Here is a 17765-nt window from a genome sequence, read left to right as displayed (position 1 = left end):
GGAGAGAAGACCATGAGAGATGAACAGGGGACATCAGGGTGGGTGAGAAAATATCTAAGCCAGGGAGGGAAAGAGATAAAGACGCTGACAGAAAGAAAGGGAAAAAAAACTGTGAATACTTGAAAATCAGAGGACACTGGGGTATTACATCAGTTTTCATTGTGGAAATTGCTTTGATGCTTCTAACTAAGAATCTCTTTTTATTATTAATGGATAACCTCTCTCTCTCTCATGAACGCTACAAACAAAAATTAGGTGTTTTCGACATCTCAAAAGGAATTTTATGAGACAAGAAGGACAAATTGTATTGGTATTGTTAGTTGTTAGTCAATCCAAAGCATTTTGTCCTTTATGGTAGTCTTGCTCAGTTATATGCCCATCCATAAATACCATCCATAATTATTCCTAAATTCCAATGGTGAAGAATAATGTAATAATAACATAATATTGCATTCAGATTGCATCTTTATCGTTTATCACAAATGTATACAATAAAATGGAGCTAAGTGGAGGTTAACTCATCCTGGTTTTATGTCGATAATGCAGTGACAGAATATGATAATAACAGTTTCCACTTTAAAGTTCTTTTTTGTCGTTTTAGCCGATAGAGGGCGCTAATATTCACATTTAAACTGAAGCTATTCAATAGATAAACAAGAACATGAATTAATATCTTCCCTATTTTAATTAACGTTTTATGCATATTCAAATAAAGAAGTAACGTAGGGAACCTTAAATATAGAAACGTTTTAAAAGAAGCACTTAAGACTGGATAAAACTACACAGAACATACCAATGGAAGACAGTGACTGTGTGTAGTTAATAGATTCTGTCATAAGCGGTGCATACAGACAAAACATGTGCTGACTAATCAAAGTCAGGGATGACAGTGTGTGTGGCTCAAACGTTCTGTGGATTGTACAGCCATCATCACATATTTACACCTGCCATGCACATTCTCTACACATTCAGACATTTCCTGTTCCCCTGTCATGTCAGATGTCTGTGAGGAAGTGAGAGACAGAGATAAAGCAGAGGGAAATATAACAGTGGCAACACCAAAGTCATTTAGAAAATTGACCTGGCCATGTTGTGTGCTCTAATGGAGGTATCGGTGAATGTTTTGTAACTCAGAAGACACATCTTTTTTATGATTAATGATATTATTCTATTCTATTCTCTTTTTGTCAATATCATACACAAAGAACACAAAGCCAGAACATAGATTGTAATACATTTTATTTACAAAATGAAACTATTGTAATAATTTTGCTCCATATTTGCCATTCACCTCAAAAAATTGAGGTTTGAATATGACACTTCACAAGAATTTAAGTCTGTTAAATATGATACAATAGAAATAAACAAAATATCATATATGTACAGTGGGATTAATACATATTTACACTATATACAGTGAATCAGTTTTTTTATGAATACAACAAAAGGGCATGAATATTGAATTATTAGTATGTGTGTGTGTGTGTGTGCTATATTATGGTATGGATTACACTATGGTATGTTTTACCTCAAACAACTGCTTTACAGTCCTAATTTATGCCCAGTGTCGCTACAGCATACCTGATAAAACAGCAATGACAAACCTGTTTCTAAGCTTGATACATATTATTGCTATATTGATACTGCTGTTGTATTAAGTAAAAGTGAAGTAACGTACAGCCAAGTATGGTGACCCATACTCTGAATTCATGCCCATCCAACGTGCACACACACACAGCAGTGAACACACACACACCGTGAACACACACCCGGAGCAGTGGGCAGCCAATGCTGCGGCGCCCGGGGAGCAGTTGGGGGTTCGGTGCCTTGCTCAAGGGCACCTCAGTCGTGGTATTGAGGGTGGAGAGAGCGCTGTACATTCACTCCCCTCACCTACAATCCCTGCCGGCCTGAGACTCGCTAAAATATTTCCACAGAAAATCTGGTACAGTAGGTAGAAAAGTGAGAAAATGCTTTTGAATGTGCTCTTGAGCTAACGTCAGTGTGTGTATGTGTGTATATCATTTGGCAGATTGAAGAACTCTACTTGTGATGACAGGCCCTGCCTGCTGTTTCTTTGACTGCAGCTGCAGCGCTGTATCCACATAATGTCACGGGTAAAGTCGTCTCGTTCTGGCTCGGGACAATGAAAGTGCAGAGGGATTGTACGTGTCACAGAGGGAACACAGAAGCGACCGTCTGAGCAGGATCCACATGAATGAGGCCGGTAGCGGCGAGCAGTGAAGCATCCTGCAAATACCATCTGCACAGGTTTCGGTGATCTTGTGGTTCTCTGACACTTCTTTCCTTTCTGAGTGAAGAATGAACAGTGAAGAAAGAGAGAGGGAAATCTACTTCAATAACAGAACAGAAGCTGTTGATCAAACATCAAAATGAAAATATCAAAATGATACAAATCTAAGCAGATGATACGCAAGCGTTTCTTTTGATCATTTTATATTGTTTAAAAATTATACTGTTTAAATTTTACATTTATATTCTTTATGATATTCACAGATAAAGATTCGATTTTACAAGTATACACATTTAAAAGTTTACAAAGACACAAATATTATGTCTGTTATTTTAGTGTATTTGTGTTATTATAGTACTTATTAATAATTTGAATTAGCTTTTAATTTTATATTTACAGTTTTTACTTTATTTTAGTTTAAGTTTTAATAAATGTGTTACATGTAGTTGTCATTTTATTTCATTTTATAGTCATTTTAGTACTTCAGCCTAAACGTATTTAATTCAGTTTTTCATCTAATATTTATATATTGTGTCATATTTATTTAGCTAAAACAAATTGTAATAGTTTTAGTTATAATACTATTTAGTTATAAAAATAAATGAAATTGTATATATATACGTATATATATATATATATATATATATATATATTGTGTAATTTTATATTGTTTAAATATTATATTTTATAATGCTTAACTATTATAGCCTATTACAAAGCTGAAAATATTTTGAAAATTACTACTACTATATATTTTTTATTATTTTATAATGTTACATTTAATTATATATATTTTTTTTTAAACATTAACCCCCGGTTTCACAGACAAGGCTTAAGACTAGTCCTAGACTAAAATGCAAGTCTGAGCTGTTTCAACTGAAATAGACTTGCACTGACTGATCTTAAAATATATCAGTGCCTTTGTTTTGTCTCAAGATGCACACCAGTAATGTTTTTTTCTAAGCACGTTTATAAAAATTGCTTAAATGTCTTAATTGAACTATGATCTAATCCTAGCTTAGTCTAAGCCCTGTCTTTGAAACCGGGCCTATATGTGGCTACAGACACCACTTACCTTCAGTGATGGTGCAGAGTTGACGCCACACTCTCGTATCTGACAGAGCCTAGTTTCACTGAAGAGCCGACACTCAGGATTACTATTGGTTACACGGCTGGACACGCCCATTCCACAGGTGGCTGAGCACGGGGACCAATCAGTGACCTGCAGTAAGCAGGTGGCTGGAAGGATGGGGTGGGACTTAGAGGATGAAATCCACTCTAAGAAAAAAAAAGAATATTGTGAATAAGCTTGTAATTCCATAACAGATCCGTTTAAAAATAGCCAGTGTTTATAACCACGATTATTTTTTTTCAGTGCGCAAAAGTCGGAAAACAATGCACATAATTTTTTATTAGAAATGTATTATGTAATTTGTTTCTTAATCAGTTTTTTTTCTGTAGGCTACATTACATTTTAATGCCAGTGTTATTAATCTACCTTGATAAGGGGCTGCTGCACTGCTGTCCCAAGAAGTAGATGGAGCTACAAGTAACTCGTTGCCTGTTAGGTCTGTGTGCTTTTGTGGATGTGCGTCAGGCAACGGCTCCACTTCAGCGATGCGGTTGTCATCATCGCACACCCACTCCTGGCAGCAGCGACCGGGCAGTTTGGTGAGGCGGCGGCGGGAACAGCGCCAGTCGGGTAGAGAGATGTGGTGTGGGCACAGTGGGACGCAGCCGACTACTCCATCAACACACGTGCACTGATGCTCACAAGTTGGCTGAAAGTCCTCGCCGTGCTGATAGACTCGTCCATCCAGCTCACATGGGCGACCCTGAGCCTCAGCTAGACAGAATTAACAGTAATATTGCTTGATTAGCATGAGTGCCATGAATAATAAATATTAGACCAGATTAAACAGGCTAAGTCCAGTAAATCACTTTAGACCTTTTTAGAAATGTTTTTTTTATCTAATATTTACATCTTATTTCAGTGAGCTAAAGCAATTTTTAATAGTTTAGTTTTAACAATAACAGCACTGGCTAAATATGGACCACAAAACCAGTCATAAGGGTCAATTTTTTGAAATTGAGATCATCTGAATAAATAAGCTTTCCATTGATATATGGTTTGTTAGGATAGGGCAATATTTGGCCAAGTCGAGATATAACTATTTGGATATCTGGAATCTGAGGGTGCAAAAAAAATAAAAATGGAGAAAATCGCCTTTAAAGTTGTCCAAATGAAGTTCTTAGGAATGCATATTACTAATCAAAATGACTAATTAAGTGTTGATATAGGCCTATTTAAAGTAGGACATTTACGAAATATCTTCATGGAACATGATATTTACTTAATATCCTTATGATTTATGGCATAAAAGAAAAATCAACAATTTTGACCCATACAATGTATTTTTGTCTATTGCTACAAATATACCCGTGCTTACTTATGCCTGGTTTTGTGGTCCAGTGTCACAAATATCTTTATTCTTCTTACCTCTACACAAGCCTCTGTTAGGGTCTCCATCGGCCTTCAGGTAGCAGCGCAGTCCTCTGATGTGGTCGCAGGGCTCGGCAGGGCTGCAGTCTTCGTTAAACTGCCTGGCGCAGACCCGACAGCACCCACATGAATCCAGAACCGAACTGATACCAGGAGGACACGAGGGGGCCGAGGAAGGACAAGAGCATTTCAGTGGACAGCCTCTCTGTGCCTGAGAAAGCACAGAAGGAAACAAGTAAGGGCTGATCATTGAAATACACTAGCCTATATGAGACATTTTTCTTTCTTCCATCCCATAAATCAAGAGATAATAAGTTGCTTTCACTTAAAAAATATAAAAAAAAAAATGCCCTCGTTTTGCAATAAAGCAGATGATTTAGTGCAGTAACCTCCTTAGCCACTATAAAGTCATTATAAATTCACTCTGCCTTTATATTATACCACATACAAGAATAGTACTAGCTCTGTGAGCCAAAACCTGACACAAATAAGGCAAAAAAGTGGATTCAGTGCCCCATCACTCCCTGTACAAAAATGCTGTAATAAATGCTTAATATAAAGGTTTTATCTGCAACCAAAAACTGACATTTTTATGTAGAAAAAATATAACTGCACACTCACTTAAGCACTGTTTGTTTATTAGGGTAATAAATAAACAGTGCTTAAGGGAGTGTGCAGTTATATATATATTTTTTCTTTATTTAGTCTACTCCTTTAACTTGCTCCTCAAAAGGTGTGTGTTTGTTTTACTACTTTATACCTGTGCATATTATAACAGTATGACCTTATTCAAATTATTGATCAATAAAAGTCTCAAATCATAGATTACAGAAGAGCAGTAAAACTTTTTAATGTCCCCTAAATGGTTATGTAGTTTGCTACATTTATTTAAAATTATAATAAAGTCTACCTGAATGCATTGAAGTTCAAACCATCAAACAGAGCACAAACACTCACCTCTACAGTGGCCCATGACAGCAGCACCAGTGTGATGAAATGTCCTTGCCTTAGTATGCTCCTTAGAGGGGACATAGTAAGTTTCATCCAAAATTTTTCAGTTGGTGCTCTGTTTGAATGAGTTACAAAGTAGTGTTTCAGATGTTCAAAAAGTGCCTTCTGATTTACAGCCCCTCTGCGTCTGTCTGTTCAAAAAGAATTTGGCTGGTTGGCAATCCACATTCGCCCCTTTCTCTTGAAGCTTTTCTCTCTCTCTCCTCTGTTTGGAAATTGGTAAATGCATAAAACTGTAAAGCTCTGCTCTCACTAGATTCCCTTAGAAACTGCTACTTTTATAGACAGCTGTGCACAGCCCCCTCTGACATCACACACACACACAGAGAGAGAGATAGAGATTTGACAGGTCACTTTAGACATAGAAAGAAAAAGATATAAAGTTTATTTTCCTTTCTGCTTTTTCCTTGTCTCTTTTATTATGAATTAATAGTGAGAACAAACATCTTTAGATATACTTCTATTATTATCTTCTTTTACCTTCTCGAACACACATTAGATAGACAGCAAATTAAAACTAGAGCTGGAGAAACTGCTAGAAATATTGAAAGGTGTTTGTGTCTGATTACAGGAATTAGTATGGGTTGTTGTGAAATACAGGAAAGGTAGTCTTGCACATTTTGGTCAGAGGAGAGCCCAGTGACACACACACACACACTGAGCAATCCCTCTCACCTCCCCTGCAGACATCACAGACAGTTTGTCAGACGGCACTCGCTCTCACCGCAGCGACAGTCGAGACATCACACACACATGGCACATAGCTGCCAGTCCATTCAGTGACGTACTGCATTCACTCACAAAATCTGAGTGAGAGAGAAGGAAAGAAAGAGAGGGAAATCATATGTATGACAGAGTAAGTGGTGTGGAAATGTCACTGTGTGGAGCTATTCATTCATTCCTTTGACAAACGTGTCAGAAGAGCAGCTGGAATGACATTCCCCTGATGAAGCGCTCTACAGGGTTAGGGCTGAAGTCTGATGGAGATGAGTCACAGCATATGCAGCAAATGACTGTAATGACTGATAATAGAGTCATATGGCAGGAATTTGAACAAGTTCAAGGAGACACCAAACAGGTGACTCTTAGTTAGGATAACATAATAGTTCTGTTAGTGTGTGCATTAAATTCCAGGTCACTTTCTTCTCTTGAAGAGATCATACTAAAACAAATTCTTGGCATCATTTACACACCTTCGTGATACACAAAAGATATTCTTAAACAGTGTTTTGTTTTTGTCCATACAGTTAAAGTCAGGCTTTTATGGACATTAACAGTTTAAAGCTTCTTCAGAATATCTGCTTTTGTGTTCATCAAAGTCAGACAAGTTGGGAATAACATGAGGGTGAGTCAAACTTTTGCACTGTTATTAGTTTATTTAACTTGTCTTTAATCTGTGCATGTATGCATCACAAAAGTATTTTTTCTGAACGTCATGAACATTTCCACCACAGTGTCATCTGTTTTGTGGTTAATATTTTTTTTTCTCTGTGCCTTATTTTTGGGTCCAACGCAAGTCATAATAAAGCGCATCTTTATTTTAAGGTCCAATTCTTGCATTAACAAACCATTAACTACAACTTTTGGCACAATAAACTATTAATTTGGTGCTTATTAATATACTAGTTGTTATAAGTTTAGGTATTGGGTAGGATTAGGGATGTAGAATATGGTCATGCTCATTATGTGCTTTATAAGTACTAATAAACAGCCAATATGTTAATAACAGGCATGCTAAGCAACTTAATAGTGAGAATTGGTCCCTATACTATAGTGTTACCAAAGCGCTTTACCAAAAGAATAAGTAATACTCACATACTACCATAAAATTATAATTTTATAGGGTGAAAATAATAGTAAATCATGCAATTTACTGTTTTAAATGGTCAGCACAATACTTCAGACCAACAAATGAAACCACAATGACATGACAAAACAATTAGGAACTAGAACACATCAAATCTTGGATGTCCCATATTACGCAATATCTTAGGATACCTTAATTGACCCTTGTTCCTACACATACTTCTAATTATATGTATGAGTTTGAGTATTTGTCTGACAAAACAGATGGCCATCCTGAAAACTAAAAGAAGGAAAAATAAAGATATAAACATATGTTTGTTGATGTCTGGAACATCTACAGTGCATCGCTATGAAAACAGTCAAGTGATGGATCAGCAGCTCTGCACATTAAGCAAGAGAAGCATGTCAAAACTGCACAGTGGGAAATCAGTGTGTATATATTCGTCTGTCTGCCTGGGGATAGAATAATAAAAGTCTTGCCTAAAAATAGAAGTAAAAAAGCAATAAAGATTGAACAAACTAATAAGCGAATGCCATGGCAACACTTAGACGTGCCACACAGAGTCTGCAAAGCAATCTGCTGAAACTAAAACCATTTTTGAGGAATCTTGTTATAAAGTCATACAAATGACTGTAAAAATACTGTAAATAATTGTTTTGCATTTTTTTTGTAATACAAATCAACTAATTCTTAAACAAAGACAGTACATTAAATGTTACCATGATATATAAATACAATAAAATGTATATATTATTCAGTAATCAAGAGAATTTTGAGGGGGGTAAATGAGTTCATCAAATTCAAATCAAAGTGTTCCAATAGTAGAGTTTTTCTTTTAAATAAATATAAAATGTGACCCTGAGATTCTTTCGTGAGATTGTTGTTGCACATCCTGACGCTTAGATCAAGCATGAAATTTCCACTCAGTAAATGACTAAGAGTTGCAGCTGGTAAGTGTGTGAGAGGGAAACTGCTGGGAGCTGTTTAGCTTTGCTGTTTAATGCAACAACATCTTTAAATGTTCCTGGAAATAATCCCCTAAACACACCAGAGATGGAAAAAATTAAGCCACATGTGGCAATATTAACTCCCTAAATATGTATCTTTCCCCTCTATATCCGTTTTTCAACACAAACTCACCTTGTATCAACAACATCTCTTTTATGATATTGTTCAGAGGGCAGCTGAAATATGCCACTTTCAGGTCAACATAATCAAACAGACGGTTCACCCGTTGATGAGTCAAAAAAACTGAAAGCGTTCAAAATACTGGCATGAAATATGATGTGAAACACATCTAGCAGATACCAAGGATACCTTAGGGTTATTCATGGAACTGTTTGCAGGATTTGACGACTCGCTTAAGTATGCTCAACGTTCGTAAATCACACTGGGGAGAAACAAAAAAAAGAGAGTTGGATTTGAATTATTTTTGCAGTTGAGAATTTTGCAAAGGTTACAGTAGCTATGTTAGGTCTAGAAGGCGTAGACTCAACAGGAACTCAAACAACCCTTTGTGTTTGCGTACGTGAATGTGTTTGTGTGTGCACATTCTTGTCTGGATATTTAGAGATTCCTTCAATTTCCAGAGAGTGAAGGTCAGTTCGTCGAGTAAATGTACATACGAGATTGACTGTGTACATGCGGTAACCAGCTTGTGATGGATAGAGAAGTTCAGGTTACATCTGACCCTACACTGTTGGTCTGTATCCAGTGCCGGGCGCTCTCTGACTGGCTCATGCATCATCAGAGAGCCACCTCTGTTTGTTTGCTTCTGATGAGCCCTGTGCCCAATGTGTACAGAGCATCCTAACTTTTTCCACTGCCAGTGCTGTGCAAAAAGACATTCCTCAAACGACGTCTGTTCAGAATCCTTCATTTCATTTCAAAACTGCCACATTGATCGGAATCATTTTTGAGCCATGGTACACTTCTGGAGTCAAGCTGCCTTGAGTAGTCTTAATAAGTTGGTATATAAGATATGGTATATGAAACTGAAGATATCTGAAGTAATTGTCACTACAGTTGGTAACTAGCTGCGTTCAGTCATATACTGTCTAGTAGTCATTTGGTTTGAACCTTACTTCACAACCATAAAAAATGAGGTTTTTGTAGTATGAATATGAGATGTTTGAAATTCATATTGCATTTGTGCAATGTTGTAACTGTCACAGTTGTGTCACTTCAACTGCCATTCACAGCTCCTCTCCTGGTAGTGTCCATTTAATTCTCCAGAATCTTGGCGGAAGTAGTATGACATCCATGCACTTTTGTTGCCTGCTGTTTTCAGACAAATTACTATTTTGGTGTACTCTTTTTGCATATTATATAGTATGGAAGTAGGCATATTCAGATGCAGCATGTGACAAAAGATGGCTCCAGTTGCATTTGTATGAAATGTGAGAAAGCGAGTCTGTGGTGTGATACGAGGGACAGGAAAGTAGCACCGCTTTCAGTTACCTGGATGAGTGGTATGGTCCTTTCAATGTTCCCTTCAGGTGGAGTTGGAAAATTTCAAACACATGAATGACCAAGCAAAGTCAGATATACAAATGGGAATTTGACTTTTAAATACATACGAGTTGCCGAGCTGTGCCATTGGAAGGGCTGTGTCAATTTGAAACATGACAGAAACACTGCTCTATAGACAATGAATACAACATATCAATATTTATAGCCACCTTATTTTGCAACATGGATGTAAGCTGTTTTCTGTGAATGTGCGGGACTTCGGCGTTATTAGCCTCTGTAGGGAAATAACAACAAGAATCACAAAGTGCAGTAAACAGTCAAATTGTTTGCACTACAAAACAGTGTTTTATAATTGAGACAATGCATTAAAATAAAATGATAAGAATCACCAGTTTGCAGTATCAAGCAGCAGAACAAACTATTTAAATTACTACATTAAATCAAATAAAAAAATAAGGTGGATGGAGAAATAAGTGAGCAGAAACCACGTCTCTAGTAAATGGTAAAGGGTTCATCACTTTCAAGGTTTGCTTTAACAAAAACATTTAGATACTTTTGATACCATATGCTCAATAAGTGATATAAATGAATAATTTTCATAATTTTAAATTCAGATGTAGTTGTTTGGATTTATTGGTCACAATATAATTGTTTTGTCTTGCTTCCTGAATGTGTTTTGTGATAATGAATGCCCAACTCGGGGTACAAGTTTTCCCACATGCACTTGAAGACAGCCTGTCAGAAAGATTGTATTTACAATTTGATTGCACACGAAGAACACCCCAAAGTCATAATTATGAGTGGGAAATTAGTTATTTTGCAAACTGGGGGCATAACAGCAAGAAAAAATGTTGGAAGCAGTGAATGCAGCATCTGTGGCTGAGGTGATTTGAATGTTGTGAGAGAGAGAGTGTGTGTGTGTGTGTGTGTGTGTGTGCGTGTGCGTGTTTATGTGGTTTATGAGGACACAAATGTGTATAATGACATGGGTATGACAGAGGTATTACAATATGAAGGGGGTTTATGAGGACACTGCCTATGTCCCCGTAATTCAAAGGCTTAAAAAACATACTAAATGGTGTTTTTTTGAAAATCTAAAAATGCAGAAAGTCTCCTGTGAGGACTAAGTTTAGGTGTAGGGTTGGTGTAGGGCAATAGCACACAGTTTGTTCAGTATAAAAACCATTACGCCTATGGAGAGTCCCCATAAACCACAAAAACCAACATGCGTGTGTGTGTGTGTGTGTGTGTGTGTGTGTGTGTGTGTTTAATTTACAATAACATTAGGCTAAGATATAAAATACGAAGTCTGTGCAAATGATGCCTGGGAAAAAAAACTCTTTGCTAATTTAGATCTACTGTAAAGTATATTTTTATCTGAACCTGCACTCCCCACATATCTTGCAGACCATGTGAAAGTAATCTTTGCATAATCTAAGCATAACTTATGGGCAGAGTTTGCTTTCCTTTCCTGAGGCCTTTGTCTACTCATCCACTGCATGTTACATTGCATACTGTCTGTGTAGGCTCTACATTTACGAACTTTATGAACATCATAAAATAATGCCTGTGTATGAATAAAGTATTATCAAGCATGCATGTGTATTGTAATACATCTGCTGCCGTGTTGGCATTGTCATGTGAGCTATAGAGTGAGTTGCGTTGCTTCCTTGCCAAACATGACTCCTTACCAATGGCCTGTGTATAGTAAATGCCCTTTGGATATGAACATCAAAATCTTCTTTGTTTGTTCAAGATATTTCCTGCATATTCATAAGCGCATAATGTGTATCAGCTGTGTCTTTGCTGGCTTGAGCATGGAGTTGTCTGTCCCTTGCATTGCAGCATGTGGCCCCTTAACCTCATAAATAGGTCAGAAGTTCAAACAGGTGAAGGTGGTGTTCTCCACCGGTGTGTTTCAATGAGGTTCATTCAGACATTCGCTTCTCATCACTCACGTGAGCCTGTTATTCATTCAGCTTGAGTTCCTTCAAAATGGAGGTGTTGACAGCTGTAGGGAGAGCAGAACCACCCTCCTCCACTGCCCAAACCTTCAACAACACAACTGTCTTCTGTGAAAGACAAGATCTGCAGGTGTGCAGTAGATATGAGGTGTAATAGAGCTGAAGATGAGGATTAGAGCCGAGGCTGAGGTAACTGTCGATGGCAACTTGCAGCCAATGTTTTGGTTCTGCTCTTGGAAGCTAAAATATGTTCTTATGACAGCGAGAAACTCAGACTGCATAACAGTTTTTATCTTGCAAAAAACCTGGGTCAATCGATGTAATTAATAGAAATTAGTCCTTAATAGAACACTCAGTTATTTGTGCCGGCCAGTATGGTAATCGTTTTGGATTGACACATGCAAAGACGATAGATTTAGTTTGCTAGTGCCAATCATATACTTGTGATTTTAGCAGTCTCCCATAAGTCTTTTATTCATTTTATTAGGCCACGATAAGTGCCGTTCATTTCTTACTTGTCTACAGACTGCTTCACGCAAGCAGTTGTCTCTTTTATGCTATTTACAGTTTGTATAAAAGTATACAAAAGGTCAAATTAGATTCACAAAAAGACTGTTTCCACTCACGAAAACGCTTTTTCCCACATGGAAACGGTGACTCAGGATGCATGAAAGAAAGCAGATTTTCGTAATATAATAAAGAAAACACAAATGATATGTTTATGATATTTAAAAAATACTCCATGGATAGAGTTGTCATGTATTTTGATTGATTACAGACTCAAAGAAAGCAACTGTGGTGATCAAGTGAAATGTTTTATGCTGTTTTCTTTGTCAACTAAAGAACTGAGAAAATAAAATGGAAACAGCTGGCAGAGAAAAAGCAAACAAACGGTAAGTCAAGCATTTTAGTTATGCAAAACATTACAACTACAAATATATAATACAAATAATTTTTGACAAGTTCGCATGTCCATTCCTGAAAGTACTAGAGGTACACAGATTTATGAGATGTTTGAATGCATTATTTTACCTGTATGAAGATGCAAAGTACAGATATCATACTGATATATGAAAGTAAATTGTTCAGTGTTGAAACTGAGGAAAATTTGTATTATCTGCAGCCAATGGACATAAAATTAAACCACTGCAATCTCTTCACTTAGTTCATTATTGTAAATATAAGATATATTCCAATGCAAATTTCCATCAACATAAGCCTTTGGGTGACCTCCTGAGAGAGAGGCCTGTCTGTCTTAAAGCAGAAGCAGGCAAATGTTCAGACAACGACGGCAATATTTATGTGTTCTTTTGGTTGTGGCCTTTCCTGAGAACATCTATTGGAGTGGGCTGGTCGTTGGCTTTCCTGTTTCTGTTCAAACTTTCTTGGTTGAACCTTGAAAGGAAATTAATGAGACTGGGGAACTCAGACTCCCTATCCTTCCTTAGGAACTGTGACCTGTGGAAGCACGTGACTTGGCGTTATAGTCATAATAAGTGATGGCCTTTATGGTGGAAGGTTGAAATTCTTACAAATATTGGTTGTAACATATTGGCTGAACTCGGACCAACACATTCTCTGAACTCATGGAAACACACTTTTCAAGAAAATGTTTGAGGAGTTTGGTACATGATTGGCCAAGTTTAGCTCAACTAAACTTGTCATCAACATTTATTTCAAACATGTACATATATATATACTTGTTGGAAATTTCCATTTAATTAAAACAACAGTCTTGCAGTCTAAAATCTGACCGAGCCTATACACTTCCCTGTTGTATTAGTCATCTGAATTTGTGGGACAATGGATTTTATTGTGGAATCCAGATAGTAAAATGGATTTAATTTAGTAATTTATTTCAGGAAACTCCTAAAGATTCTTAAATGAAGTCATGATTAAAAGCAACGGCAACAATTACACATCACGCTTTATAAAAACAATGCTTTAGTCTCTTGTTCCTTAACTATCTCACTAAAAAAAAAATAAAAACACTTTACAGTTAAGTTAAAAATTGATGCTGAATAGCTGAGAAACATTTATCATTATCTGAAACTGCATCATTATCTGAAGATTGAGTAACAGCTATATACATGTAAATATTTAATAGAAATAATATGGAAATCTAAAGAGTTAACAGTTGATTAATATGCATTTTTTAAAATTGTAATTTTTGCTGCTGTTTTGTTTAGAAACTCAAAATGAAGAAGACTGTTGCTTTGGAGGTGAGACGGTGACTGCTTTAATTATTGTGTTTTTAATCAAAGTTATTGACAACCAGCATTTTCCTGTTGAATTTGATGGGAATCCTACACCGAAGGCCTATAAGCCGAAAAATTTATTTTTTTGCTAATTAACAAGTATTCCTACAATAGACATGGTGTTAATTATACGCGAGAGAAGCATTATTAGTATTATTAGTGACACCTGGTGCTGCTGTCATACACTACCGCCATGATACCAAAATCACTTCCACATTTTTCCACATATATCAGTCCTAAATGTTATTGTACAGATGTGTAGGAATGTTAGTGTTTATCTAACGATTTCCCATTGATAAAGAGCTATTATGCTCTCTTTCCATATCGTGGAAAATTCAAATATATGATTTGTGGTATATAGAAGACTAAACTTTGACCTCATTAAAGACTCAGAATAACATTGTTAAATGTGATCCCATTTGTTAGATGGCCTGTTATTAAGTCTGGTTTATGCTAATTAATCATAACTCCAAACATACTCTTAGTTCACAAGCTAGTATTGTAAACTGCAGCCATGCCAAGTCATATTCAGAGCTAAAGATGTCATTTAAAATGTGAGCATTTGAATGACAATATTACCAGAGGGTGAAGAAAAAGAATGAAACTTTACCAACCTCTATAAAAAGACAACATGGTGTTAGATGTTAATTGCTTTATGAGATAATATGTGACGCTAACCTCAACACATTTGATGAGAATCAAAGAAAGTGGGGGGGAAATGTCATGGAAAGTCTTTGCCATTTACCACAATTGAGGTTGACACAATTATATGGCAAACATTAAAGTGTGATAAAGCCACGCCCACCAGGCTGGTGGGCGTGGCTTTATCACACTTTAATGTGGCACCAGCAGTTCACTTTTATGGCTCTGTTCATTATGGAAAAATCTACATGCTATTCTTTATAAATCCTTAACTACTAATTCAGTTGGACCACACATGGAGACAAGAAACGTATGCTACTAATTTATTTATTTATAAATCCATTTTATTCCATAAAGCAACCATTAATCATATATAGCCAAACGGTTTTCCACTTTTAAGAAAATAAATAGGCTATATAGATTAGACTGATACTTAAGGCAAATCAGGAAAATGTGATGCTTTTGAAATAGTATTTTTTTTCACCCCCCATTATTTGCTTCTGGCGATGTTTCACATTCATTCCCACCATAATCTCAAACATTTGAAGCATATGCTATAAATGGAGATGATCTGAGAACATTAACAGCTGCACTTGCAAGACCATGAAATTATTACAATATACATTCCGTGTAAATTGAGCAGTTGATGCTCACTAAGCACTAAGATTAAAATAAACACATTATTAATGTGGACTTAATAAAATGAGCAAGAGGGGAGAATTGTAAAGAAAAACAAAAGAGAGGTCCATTCTGAGTTTATTCTTCACACCATCTGAGATGCAGATATATAAAATTGCTGTCTGAATGGTGCCACAAGACTGAAATCAAGCACTGAAACAGAATTGGCCTCCACTTAAAACAAAACTACAAATTGACGTCATAATTGGCTACTGGTGGGCGGGGCAGAGCAGTGAGAGGTCAAAGGTTAACGCATGGGTGATCAAGCGGGCTGCAGAGCACTGAAGCACATTAGCTTTTGTCCGTATTCGCTTGTTTTGTAGGGAATTGGTTTGCGGATATTTCATCTAACGCATATTTAAGGTAACGAAATTCGTTATTTAACGCGCTTAAATCGTTTTAGATTGTAATTGGTGTGAGTTCACCCTCAGATAAGTTAGACGGCTAAGCTAACACAAAGTTTTCGCGGTTGTTCAGTTTGACGCATGTTAATCAACACTATTCGGTTAATATAAAACAAAATACATTACACCGTCGTGTTGCATCTCTTTTAAGTGTGTATTCAGCGTAATGGCCGAGAGACCAGAGGACCTCAATCTTCCCAATGCTGTCATCACGCGGATTATAAAGGAGGCAGTAAGTGTCATCACACAGCTAACTTAGATAAGATATAGCACTTTAACCATAGAAATTAAAGTGTCAAGTAAATTGTCTTTTTCAGTCACATTGTGTTTATTAGTATGCAGTCAACCTGTCTTCGTGTTTAGTTGCCAGACGGAGTTAACGTCTCCAAGGAGGCAAGAAGAGCGATATCTCAAGCAGCCAGTGTTTTCGTTCTCTATGCAACATCTTGGTTAGTCAGACGTTTTGTTTCGTTACGAGAAGCTGTACTCTGGCAACCCACCCAAGTGTAACCCCCACTGTTTTGTTAACACCAGTGCAAACAATTTTGCTATGAAAGCAAAAAGGAAGACACTCAACGCTGGAGATGTGATGTCAGCTATGGAGGAGATGGAGTTTGAGCGTTTCTTGCAACCTTTGCGGGAAGCACTTGAAGGTAAATGCTATATTATCAAACCAAAGACTTCAGGCCCAGGGATGTATGAACTTTTAAAAGCATCTGATATTTAATGTGTGTAACTGGTTTGTTGTAGCTTACAAGAAAGGTCAAAAAGGCAAGAAGGAGGCATCTGAGCAAAAACGTAAGGACAAGGAGAAGAACAGCACAGATGAGAATGACAAGAGTAAAGATGAAGAGGAAGAAGAGCACATGGATGAGCAGGAGGGAGAGAATGAAGGAGAGGAAGAGGAAAACTGAGCAAGCAGGATTTTTATATTTGTTCAGTCCGTCCTGGTTTCCATCAACCATGGCAAATAATAGTTTCCACATGAATAGTGGGACAAATACAAGCCTATGGTACTGAATACAAAGGTTTCACTTTATGAAATTGAGCAACTGTACAAAAACAATTGTTGCAACTTTACTGCAGAGATGTCCTTTGAATACAGTGTAAAATGCAGTCACCTCAAATTCACTATAACCAGTTATACATAAGTGATACCCAGTTTTAAACAAATTTACTGGAGTCAAGAAATGGGAAAAATGTGACGCTTGTTAATGATTTAGGATGAAGAAAAGGTGAGCAGCTTGAAGTACTCAAGCATTTTGTAAACAGTTTCTGCTGTTGTGAAACACGTACTATGCCAGTTTATCCCCCTCCCCGTTTTAAGAGTCAGACTTTTGTACTTAGTCTTTGTATAACTTGGGAATATTTGAGTACATGTTGGTTATTTTTTTCAAATAAATTGTAATTTTAAAAGGCTTTTTGTCATTGAGTTTTACTGCCAAAAAAAAAAAAAGTATCTTCAGTTGAATTAGTTTGTAGCACCAAAATATGGTACTCCCTAAATACAGTAATAGTCCACTCATATAACCAATGAAGTACTTTGACTCAAAAGGTCCCTCATATCTTAGATGTGTCTGCTGGTATCTTTGCTATCATTGACAATGCTGCTTATTTATAAACTTAAACAGAAATTGCGAGTTTGTTAAAATGTGATTATATAAATCTGACTTTAAGGGAAAAAAAAATTAAGTTTACATCTTGGTATGTGTTTTCTAGCATCTTAATTAAGCCCCGTTTGACAACCGCTGAGAAAAAAAAAAAAAAAAAAA

General features: G+C 36.6%; 2 protein-coding genes across 4 annotated transcripts in view; one reads left to right on the top strand and one right to left on the bottom strand.

Moving 5' to 3' along the window:
- Positions 1-1223: 1223 nt before the first annotated feature.
- LOC306869969 (CCN family member 1-like) overlaps positions 1224-17765 on the bottom strand; it is a 1026947-nt gene continuing 1010405 nt past the window's right edge. The window contains exons 2-7 of one of the 2 annotated variants that reach the window (XM_079416956.1): positions 10257-10321; positions 6444-6574; positions 4755-4968; positions 3753-4100; positions 3330-3532; positions 1224-2311 (exon numbers count right to left, since the gene is read on the bottom strand). In XM_079416956.1, coding sequence (XP_079273082.1) covers positions 2000-2311; positions 3330-3532; positions 3753-4100; positions 4755-4968; positions 6444-6458 — 1092 coding nt within the window. In that variant the 5' untranslated portion in view covers positions 6459-6574; positions 10257-10321 and the 3' untranslated portion in view covers positions 1224-1999. Of the gene's footprint in view, positions 2312-3329; positions 3533-3752; positions 4101-4754; positions 4969-5714; positions 6023-6443; positions 6575-10256; positions 10322-17765 lie in introns of those variants that run through there. The other variant, XM_079416955.1, reaches the window with a different exon arrangement.
- Positions 15686-17744, top strand: LOC306869909 (DNA polymerase epsilon subunit 3-like). 2 transcript variants are annotated; one of them, XM_079416843.1, is made up of 5 exons: positions 15686-15952; positions 16145-16225; positions 16357-16442; positions 16528-16646; positions 16744-17740. In XM_079416843.1, the coding sequence occupies exons 2-5, from the start codon at positions 16160-16162 to the stop codon at positions 16905-16907; spliced, it is 435 nt and encodes a 144-aa protein (XP_079272969.1). In that variant the 5' UTR covers positions 15686-15952; positions 16145-16159; the 3' UTR covers positions 16908-17740. The 2 variants fall into 2 exon arrangements, with proteins under 2 accessions (XP_079272969.1, XP_079272968.1); XM_079416842.1 differs by having other exon boundaries at positions 15821-16225; positions 16744-17744.

Source organism: Barbus barbus (assembly GCF_936440315.1).
Source record: "Barbus barbus genome assembly, chromosome: 5".
NCBI lineage: Eukaryota > Metazoa > Chordata > Actinopteri > Cypriniformes > Cyprinidae > Barbus > Barbus barbus.
This window is presented reverse-complemented; position numbering and strand designations above follow the sequence as displayed.

Bases quoted from the DNA above. Each gene is read 5' to 3' on its own strand.
- LOC306869909 (XM_079416842.1), top strand. From the start codon at position 16,160: ATGGCCGAGAGACCAGAGGACCTCAATCTTCCCAATGCTGTCATCACG. The intron at 16,443-16,527 runs GTTAGTCAGACG...TGTTAACACCAG, and splicing joins GTTCTCTATGCAACATCTTG to TGCAAACAATTTTGCTATGA. The intron at 16,647-16,743 runs GTAAATGCTATA...GGTTTGTTGTAG, and splicing joins TTTGCGGGAAGCACTTGAAG to CTTACAAGAAAGGTCAAAAA.